Here is an 11,597-nt window from a genome sequence, read left to right as displayed (position 1 = left end):
GAGAGAAAGAAAGAAAGATTAAGAAAAGGCCGGTTAATGTTTTTCTTTCTTTCTTTTGTTTTGTTTTGGTTATATAATAAAAAGAAAGAGACAAAATTCGGGGTGTGTCTATTATAAAAAGAAGAAGAAAAAAAGGAATCACAAGCGAAAGGAGAATTGTATTAAATATGGATTGTGTTTCCTTCGACCTTGAGACCATTTCATTGATTCTCTATCAGTTTCCCCTCAGATAAGTGACTCACCAAAGCCTTTCGAAAGGCTGAAAAGTTGAAAACAAGTCGAGTGATTTCCTCTTCAGATTCTCCCTAATCACATCAACTGCTTCTCCTCTATTCTCCTGAATTCTCACTTCTCAATTCTGCTCACTTTGTGTCTCTTTTCTCATCAAACAGACTCAATGTCTTCACTTTAGTTTACATTCGAATCTCCAAACGTAAATTTCCCATACATTTTTCTAACTTTTTCTACTTTTTCATTTTTCTCTTCTTTTTGTAAAGAGATTTAAATTTTGTAAATATTTCTATTGATTATTGAAAAGTTTTTGAATTTAATTAATTTTGAAATTGAAAATTTAAATTTCTTGTTTTAAATTGGCTTCAGTCTCTTCGGACTAAATCAAGGAAACGCCTTATGGACATGATTGTAACTGCTTAAACCATAGAGAATATCCTTGATTAACCTGGTGCAGAAATATGTCCGTTTATGGATGTTGAATCACAATTGATACATTTCAGTTTACACCGATCAACATGGAAAAGTCCACCACACTTATAACTTATATCTCATCCACAATTATGATCTGAGTTACCCTTTTAGACACTTAAAACATTGATGAAGCTTCCGAGATAAAACTACCTTGTGACCATCGAATGTTCCTCTAAAAGCTAAAATTATTTTAAAAATTTTTCTCTGTTAGTATTTAAAATGAACATTTAACTTAAACAGTGGCTTTACTGAGTCTTACCTTTACGTTTATAAAGAGAAACTGAATTTTCGTTTAATTCTATTATCAATATGACACCGTTCCTGGTTCTCCTTCGGATAAATGAAATTTCTGGTGTCAATCCAATAGAATAACCTACTGTATTACAACTGAAATGTCACTTCGGTCCTTGGCTTATAAAAAAGTATCCTCAGTTACTTAGTTCTTCCTTTCAATTGTTCGGATGAATCTAAATGGTAGTAATTAAAGAAAATAAAAATAAAAATTATTAAAATCAACTAAATTAAAATATTAAAACAAACTAAGTAAATAAGCACCTAAATTTGAACTATTACAAGAAACAAAATGCAAAGTAAAATAAGATTACTACCTAGTAGAATTGGCCAATTCAGTGAATATTTCATCATGGCCCACGAAAATTGGTACCCTTACTCCAATATTTGGTACAAGGCTGACCAGATTAATGTCGGCATCCTAGAACAAACTTCTAGTTGATAAAATTCTGATTTAAAAGAAATCAAATCATGTTGATAAGAATCTTCTGGTTGATTACCCAAAGTTATACATTTGATAATCAAGCGAGAACCTTAAATTTTCCACTGTCGTTGGGTCCATTTTAAACTCAATTAAAACAAATAAATCAAAATTTTAAATTCAAAAGGTTAAAATGAACAATAATTGATTGAAGAAAACAAACAAAGAATTGATGATTGGAGAAATTACTATAACTGAAATTTTTGTTAAATTTCAAATCACCTTTCGTTTAGGGCCCAATAGGTCAACAATTGATTAAGTGAAAGGCGATCTTTTGAAATTTCTTAATTTTTCAAACTTAAATAAATTGATCTCTACCAGTATCGAACTTATTTTTCTTCTTCGATAATAACTATTTAGCTTAACATCAGGTATTATCTCCAACACGAGAATTCCTATACTCTCCAAGTCCTCATTTGGAAGGGCCAGATGTCTTTGGATTTTCTAAAAGATTTAATGTAAGTTTGAATCAATTTCATCATAAACTGCTACCACCTCTGTATAGACCAAGAGTAACATTCGGTTGATTCCCAATTCTTATGGAAAAAGGAGCTAATCAGTAGGTGAACACGATAACAATCACTAAAGTATGAATGTTACACTGGAGAACAATTATAAAAAGCCGCCCATTACCAAAACATATCACCTCAGCATACTTATTGGTTCAGGCTTAGGTGGATTTCATATAAAATAAATTAAACAAATTATCAGACCTCATTCTTAACTTCTCTTGAAATTTGAGGATCTTTCTTACTTAAACACAATTATTAAATAATTTGACAATTTATTAAATAGTGAATGTCAACAATGAATTTATTCACTCTCAAATTACTACAATGAGACACCTTACGGGTTGAGAAGACTCTAACTTTACTAAGAAGCGCTGACTTTGAAAACTCTTTTTATCAAGACCAAATACTTGTAATCATAATTTACTCTACTCAAAGCAAGAGTAATCTGATTAATTAACTCTGGACAGTCAATACAATTTATGAAATGACCAGAACATCCACAGCTTCACACAACGATAATTTTCCTTTTGATGGACAAAATTGATCTCATGATCATTAGAATATATGCATCGTCATAATTTCGGCAGTTTCTATTTTGTGTCCATAGGAAATACAATTGCTGCAAATTTATATTCAGGTTATCAAAAATTGAATTGTCACCAAGTATACAAAGCGAACTTATGTGTCTCCTCCATTAGTAAACGTAGCTCTGGCTTTACACCAATTAATACGGTATCGTAAGTGTCTCCAAGTAGTATGTGATCAACTGTTAAATCTCCAGTCTTGATAAAATCATTTTCCTGAACCAGAGTCTCTGTCAAATCATCATCGCGTAGGTAACGATAGACCATTAAACGTTTGGGTAGTAACAATTTCAGCATGGGTTCACTAGTTTGGGAATCTCAAAGAAATAATTATGAAAATTGTCTTTAAATAATTAAAATTATCCATCTGATTGAGGTGAGTTGAACTTCAATTTAAGACAATTATATCCATCTCATACTAATCCTTTATCCTCTAAATGGCCAACATTTCACGCCTGATACGGAAACCATTGAGTTCCTGACCATTACGTCTTGCTCTTACAATAATGAACCAAATTTTCCTGATTGAGTCACATCAAGCCCATAACACATTAGAATGTTCCTGAAACATTGGAGTGTTGATAGAGTTGACATTTTTCATAAACAATTTGTAACAAACTAAAAGTAAACAAATCAAAACTGAACAAAACATTTATTCATTTTAGTTAAGCGCCTAATTCAAAATTTGTTCAAAATCATTTTATTTTCGTTATTATTTTAAATCATCAATTAATCTACTTTATCAATAAAACATTTAGGAATTAGGAGCAATAATTTTTCTTTATTTATCTGTTAGTTTTGAATACAATCTTATAAGTACTTTTGACAAAGGATCGGCATTAAAAAACCTCAATGAGGAAAAAGCTATGATCATACTTGTTCTTAAATTAAATCATTAAAAAGCGATAATGATGATTTATTTGTTCCAACTGTATTGACAGGTAGCGCAATAAAGTGGACACCTTGGAAAGGAATTATGCTCATGTTTTGAACAGTTAAGACAACGATGATTTAATACACTTTTCTTTTCTCACAAGTTCAAAGATGAACATCGAAACAATGTTGAAAAGTAAACTAAGACAATTGGCTTTAGTATGATTGAACTTACAGCAATTGTCGCACAAAATCACATTAATATGATCATAAACAGATAATAGTCCGATTGAGTTTTTATTTGACCACCAGCTTCCTCCAGTGCATGTCTGATACGAGAGTCTACCTGAATTATGACCCGATAACCGCACTGGTTTTACTACACTTTTCCAAGATAATCGACTATTTGACGTTGTTCCACGTTCGCAATTCCTTAGTCAATTAACAAGATAATCCGTTAAATCAGCAGGGGGATTATCAATGATTACTCTTTCGATTCTTACAGGATCATGAGTAAAGGATACCTAAGTTTCATTTTCTTCAAGAAAACTTCATCCTTAGATAATAACTTTAACTGGTCTCGTTTCTCAATATCAACACTTAATTAATACAATTCTGACCAACGGAAATATTTATTATCAAATCGCTCTGTTTGATTAAACAGAATCTCCTTTAAGATTTTTAAACAATCATCGATTGGTACTTCAGGTTCTAGTGAAGTTAATAGCATCATCGGGTACAGCTTTAAATTGCTTAAATTTAACAAGACTCGGAAATTTGTCGTTCTTGCATATTTAATAAAACTTCGAACTTCTTTCTGAGGGTCAGTAATTTTCTGATTCACAGTTGATGAAGCATTTAGCTCATTTATTACCCTCATCAATATCGATGCATTTCCAATTCTCATATTGAATCAAGAAACTCTCGATTAAAACTTTGGCATTGTCATCAACTAAGAGATAAATTCTCTGGACGATTATTAAAGTTCTTTAAGAGGGTTACCATCTCCGTAAAATCACTATCACCAAGAATATCTGTCAAAATTATGAAAAGATCTGGGCCTGATGATCTTGTATATAACGATCAATCATCATATACACGAATCAATATCCTTTAAAGGTTGATGAGTGACCATAAGATTGTTCACCATCAGCAAGACATTGAGTTTTCTCTTTTTTCGGTGGCATCACTTTCACAAAAGTAGTTAAACAGTCAACATGAACAATGATAATGAATGTCCAGTTTGTTTGGAGAATGTTAAAGTTTTCCTACCCAGTGTAACATATATTGTGTAATAAGTGCTCAAGCAAATACTTTTAAATAATAAGAAGTGCCTCTATGTGGAGGATTATTATTACGCCTTTGTTAAATATGAAATCTTCCAACCCACCTATTATAATCACCATAGACTAATAATCAATTAGCTCAAATGAATATCAAGTTAATTAATGTGAGGAATTCCTTTAAAAATCAAAGTTTCTTTATTAACAATTTTAAAAGGAAACAAGATTATCTACTAATCATGACTGAATCTAATTGCGACCAAAATTGAGAAAATATGTGTCATCACAATTTACTCACCTGCTACTTCCTCAGATTATCGTGTTGTTAAATGCTTCAGGAAATTCAACAATATTATGACAATGTTAATTAAAATCAAAACTCGCAGTTCATCTGGATGATTTACATATAAGAGTCCCCAACCTAATGGTTTAACTGATGACCTGTGTAATACATTACATTCATTGAAAGGACAACCGATAATAATTGCTGGAGACATTAATTTGAAGTGAAATTTGGGTGGATAATCCAAGACTAATCAAAGATAACGGATGAAAGTTTGAAACGCTAATTAAAACGTTAAAACATTACAACTTCAAAACTACTTTACCGAAGAATAGAACAAGAAGGTTACACAAGGGAGAACAATTAACAATTCAATCATTGATATTATTCTTATTAACTTCGATTCAGAAACAAATTTTGTCATTAGAAATACTAACTATAGTGATCACAGAGTTATCAATCTCCACATCTACAGACCGAGAACAATTAAGTTGAATCTTTCCAATATTAAAATCAGAATCAAGAAAATTAACTTCACTACCATAAATGAAACAGTTAGAATCCTTATCCAACCCATTATTAACAGATATCAAGCCAGTCAGCCAATGATAACTAAAAATGTTGAAATTAGAGAAATGAATTTGAATCAAATTTGGAAACAATTATCTAAACTTGATGAAGAAGATGTTTCAAATATAATTAAAGGAAAATTATTGAGGCGAGCGATTTTCCTGTCTTAACTGAAAGGAATGAAATTTGTTATCGAACAGGAATTAGTGAAAAGAAAAGAAGATGTTGGCAAAGTTAATTGCTCGTCAGGCTCAGCTGATTCTTTCTCCTCAAGACAATGGGAGAAAATTTTATCAAGCTCAATATAAGTTATTATTGAATTAGTTGATCAGATTTTTAAAACCAGTAAAATTCCTGAACTCCTGAAGGTCTCAGGGTACAGAAATACCTAAAGAAAAAGGTACCAGGTTGATTAGGTGTCAAAGTTATCTATTGAAGATTATTGATGAATTTTGTACCAGAGTTATCAATCAGATTGATAAGATTATCGACACCTCCTCCATTTCGCCTTCTTACCTGGGAAGAGTAGATTTGACTTCTTAATTGATTTGGAAAATATCAATAAATTTGGTCAATCTATTTAGTTGATATTGAAAAGCTTTTGACAAAATAAACAAGACAAGATTATCAATAAATTAAAGCAAGTATTAGATGAACAAACAGTTTTAATGATCAGTGATTTTTCGATAATAGAAGAACCAATGAGTCTAACCCATGAAATAATAGTAGAAAGATGTCACTACAGGGACATCATTATCATATTCTTTTCACAATCAGGATTGATCAAATTCGAAGAAATAACTATTTTGGTTGTAGAATGATCTCGTATCTGACGATTTGCTAATCTATACTAACGATGGTACAATACAATCATCAATACTGTTAGTTCACAACTTGAATTAACTTAACAATTAATCCTGGTAAAATTCAAATTGTCAAAGAAAAAGATGTCATCAAAAAGCTAAAATTCTTGGCTTCATCTACGAAATTCAAAATATTGTAAATTCATGATTGATAACAACAAAGCTGAATTTATTAAACAGATTGAGAATTGATAAGATTACAATTATAATTGTTTACCAACAGCTCTTTAGATCATCATGGAACTCTTATTTTTAAAACAAAAGGAATATGATAATTATCATTAAGTTAATTGAAACAAGTTATATAAAATTTTCAGAGCTGAACAAAGGGAAGAAAGTGACCTTTTGGATTATGTACATAATGGTATTGAGGTCTATTACTAATTATTTGAAACAATTATTTTAACAATGGAATCATGTTGATACAACAACAGAGTTCCAATAATAGAATAATTACTTTAATTGAAAGCGACTGTAAACAAATCAGTTATATTAGGAGAACTACAATAATCTTGAATATATCAACATAAAGATTCGGTCTGCGCTAAGATACAAACTATTGAGAGATTATCATAATCATTACGATAATGATTATTAATACAATATTATCAATTATCTACAAAACATTAAATCTAATCAAAGATAAAGATATTGAACTGAGGCTAATAAACAAGTAACAATTATAATTAGAAAATATATTAATGGATTAGCCTTCTTTAACAGAAATGTTTATCTTGGGATTGATAATAATTTGTGATGATTGAAAACAAAACAAACAATTAATCAAGTAATTACTAAGAAACAAATAGATGAAAATTAAAAATATATTGAAAACCTACTCTGTAAGCAATATGAGAGGCTCCTGATTACTTGAAACTAATGTTTCAAATGGTAAAAGTTTTCACAACAAACAATAACTACAGTTATCCAAATACATTAATTAACTTTCTCCATTTACTTAAACGTAAAACTATTAACAAAAGATGGTGTGAATGTGAGAGTTTAAACACAACCTTACATCAACTAAAGTGTAAATACATCAATATTGACTTTAATTTGAAATCAGTTATTGGAATAATCAATCAATTAAAGTTTAAGTAAATTACTTCACAATGAATTGGATACAGGGTAAGTATTTAAACAAATAGGTAATTTCTTCCTTATCAACAATGTCAAAGTACGTAAATACAACAAAAACTTTTCACAAAAAGTTGGTAAACTTACTATTCTAATTATCAAAATAAAATGAGAAGAAACATCAATCAGATATGTCCTTGGTCAACAATGGAAATTATCTCAAACAAATTAATTGGATATGACCTCATTATCATACAGTCAAATGGACAATTAGGAAGATCTTAAAATTTAATGGAAAACTGGAAATTAATAATTATCTCATACTACGAATTAATACCTTTTATACAGAATCTTTATATAGAACCGATAGATGGAGAATACATCGACTGAAGAATCATGACTGGATACACGAAATATCGGTACAACAAAAGGATCAACTGATCCTCTCCTGAAATAGAGTCGTCTGACAACGATGATTGCTGGATGACAGGACAATCACCTTCATCCAATTTCTAACTGTTTTCTACTTTTCTCTTCCACTCTGGACAGTCAAACTATAATCAATTTCCCAAAATACCTTATTAGATTTCTCTTCTCCATAAACTGTCTGTGTTTAATTTCATCTATTCTCTGTGTCTGATATCTCTTCTATTTATTCTCTTTTCCATTTTGTTCCTTCTCTTTTGCCATCACAATTATACCTCAAAAGGTGTAACCATAAGTACCATGGTGGTGATTCGTTGAAATATTCACCTTCGGGTCTCTGTGAGACTGAAGTTTCCGGTGGAAAACATAACCATCACCACCATAACTCAAAACTATTACGTTAAAGGTAATATGTACCTTGCTTCAAAGATCCAAATATCACCAAATGTTGTGTCCAACAATTTGTAATCTAAATCAACCCATTCAAATGGAAGATCTAAACGATTGTGTTAAGGTTATTTGTAACAACGAGTAAACCAAGGCCGTTATATGCATAAATGTTGCTTCGAATCTTGGGAAAAGTATTCTGACCTTTCTCCGTTCAACTGGTCGTGCTCGTAGTTGGTCAAACAAAGGTTACAAAATTATGGACCAAAAAGGGTTACGATTTAGCCTACAAAGCGTGTGGATGTAAATGGTAAGGTCATCTTCGCAAAGACTTGAATCTAGTTTCAGCACAGGTCAAAATTAAACCTTCTCTCATCATAAATTGCCTCAATGTCTCACATGTAATAACGGGTCAAATTCTAAAACTCATGTTCCAATCTCTACGGGTAATATTAATCTTCCTTCAAGCAGCTCAATTAACTCTAATCCAATTGGATCAATTAGTTCATCACCTTCATCATCAAGCAATGTTTCAGTTTTACCAATTAGTCGATTCAGGACATCGTCAATGTCTTCAAGCGGTTCAATAGGTTCAGGTGGTACATCACCGCCAGGTAGTGGATCAGAATCACTTTCACCAGGTTTTCTTGATCAATCTGCTTTCATGAAGAAATTTTTTGGTGCTGCCGATCACAATCAACAATCATCAATATCTACATCATCATCATCATCATCATCAACAACAATAACAACAACAGCAACAGCAAATACATCAATCTCTCAGCATCCCAATTATCATAATCATCATCACCATCATCATTTTCACCATGAAAATATTGGACGACGAGAGAGACGAGGATCAGGATCAATTTTCACTCGTCGTCAAGACTATTCATCATTTAACAATCTTCCAAGGCATAAAATCAATTCTTATCACATTAAAATGGAGGAAGATCATGGTAACGATGATACAAGAAATTTCATCCTATCAACTCTCAGTGCTAATCGTATGAACAGGTAAGCCAACAATCAACTTTATCTAAATTAACCCTAACAAAATTGTCACAAGAGATTTTGTTTCTTTTAATTTTTCTTGCAATTGTTGATAAAATCAGAAAAGAAAAAAAATCAAAGAACTTGCAAATTACATCAACAGTTTATTTACAAGAGGTTATTGTATCTTCCTCATCATCCATCCATCATCATCCCGCTTAACTAATGTTCATCATCAGTTTAAACTGTTAACAATTTAAACATTTCTCTTTGAACCCTTTCCTTTATCAACAATTAGTTAATTTTTCTGTTAACACTCTTATCTTCATATCGATTGACTCAAATGTAAAATCATCTTAATCTTATCTGGTTTTCTTTTCTTTTTCTTTTCTCCATCATTTAAAACCGTTTCTCTCTCTCTCTCTCTCTCTCTTAAATCATCTCTTACAATCTCAACAGAATATCGTGCATCATGTGTCACACTTCCATGATGATTTTCGATAAATATCCATTGATTGATGGAACCTTTTTCTTATCACCAACCCAGCATAGTAAAGGTGCTGTACCAACAACCGTTGAAAATGGTTCTAAACAATATTTAAATGCCGTTTGTATGGGCTGTTTAGAAGGTTGGAATTCAATTGTAAAATGTCGTAGTTGTTCAAGCCGATGGACCGGATCTCACCTAATTCTTGGCTCAATGTATTCTTATGATATTTTCGCTGCGGTTCCTTGTTGCACTGATCGTCTTCGTTGTAACAATTGTAAAAACCTTGTTATCTCACCTGATCATCGATTACAATTTTTCAGTCATTATTCAAATTCAATTGCTTGTGGACATTGTGGAATCGTTGATTTTCATTTTGCAAAACCTTTACAGGTCAACTTTATCCGAACTGGACGAGAATGATGAAAAATTGATGGCTTAAATGATGATGTTTATGTCGATAACCAACCAACACTACCAATCACATAAATGCACCATTATTTATACACTTAAACACTCACACACAAACACTTATCTATTAGGTTCATAAGACCAGCAAAAAATTATCGTCACATGCATTTACATATATGATTTTGTGTTTCATTCACAAATATATGTCATTATCCTTACTATTATTTACTATTCAGAAAGCTCAAAACAATAAGGAAAACTTTTTGTTTTTCCTGTTTACTTTTTGCCTGAAACTTTTTGCAAAGAAACTGAAAAGCCCTTTAGGAAGAGCTCATTTGTTTATGTATTGTGATTATGATAACCATTCACATCTATTATCCAGTAAGCGCTTTGAAACACCGAACCAGGGAAAGAGAGAAATGAACAATCAACAAAGGTACTAAATTACTCGAACGGTAAACCAAGTGAAAGAACAACTTTTGAGCTCTTCTTATGCAACTTTTCCTCTCCTTCATTTCTGTCACAATTTTTTGGATACCCACGAATACCACCATCACCTTTACCTTTATTGGAATATCTTGAAATTTTGTTGAATAGCGAACTTTTTTTTTTCCTTCTTCTCTTTTCGTTCATTCATCTTTCAATTCTGATTTTTCATGAGTATCATCATCGCTATTTCTCATTATGCATTCTGACACAAATCATTTTTTTTTCTATCAATATCAATTATCAACATAACTGATAATTTACCCATGGTAAAAGTTGTGTTTGTTAATTGTATCACCAAAACAACAAAAGAAAATCAACAAAAAAAAACACGTACTAAATTAACGACGATTAACAATTGAAATCATATTACGGGATTAATTTAAAGAGCTGAAACTTAAATGATGATGAATTTTGGATGGTTCAACGAAAATGGATTCTCTCTATTATCAATGGAAAAACTAAATCAAGTCTTCATCTCCATCCTCATCTTTTGTTTTTCTGTTGATGATTAACTATGGAAAGAGAAATGAAAAACAATTGTTAATTGTTCATCTTGATCATCATCATCATCATCATTGGAAACATTTACAGGTAATACACTCAATCACCAAGGAGAGAAAGAGTTACCTTCTTTCATCGAAGCCTTTTTTTTTCTTCCACCAATCAATCAATATTTGTTTTGATACAACAATCACTTAATTGTAATGCCCTTTAATCACAATCAACTTTAATTACTGATTAATGACCACGAAACTCATCCAAACACATATACTGGCCACTGGAAAGAAAACAATATGACGGGTTAACCAAAGTTTTTTTTTTCTATTTGCTGAGAAAGTTAATTTCTTTTTGTTTTCTCTTAATTCTGAGAAAATAATTAAG

At 31.2% G+C, this 11,597-nt stretch overlaps 1 protein-coding gene across 1 annotated transcript; it reads left to right on the top strand.

Annotated features, from left to right (window-relative positions):
* The first annotated feature begins 8,738 nt into the window (after positions 1–8,738).
* LOC128387321 (headcase protein-like) lies at positions 8,739–11,306 on the top strand. The gene is made up of 2 exons (XM_053346493.1): positions 8,739–9,352; positions 9,788–11,306. Exons 1-2 carry the CDS (start codon positions 8,904–8,906, stop codon positions 10,236–10,238), a joined length of 900 nt encoding a protein of 299 aa, XP_053202468.1. The 5' UTR covers positions 8,739–8,903; the 3' UTR covers positions 10,239–11,306.
* Positions 11,307–11,597: the final 291 nt, after the last annotated feature.

Source organism: Panonychus citri, unplaced genomic scaffold (assembly GCF_014898815.1).
Source record: "Panonychus citri isolate SS breed McGregor unplaced genomic scaffold, ASM1489881v1 Contig00082, whole genome shotgun sequence".
Taxonomy (NCBI): Eukaryota; Metazoa; Arthropoda; class Arachnida; order Trombidiformes; family Tetranychidae; genus Panonychus; species Panonychus citri.
Note: the sequence above shows the minus strand (reverse complement) of the source record. Positions and strands in the feature narration are given on the sequence as shown.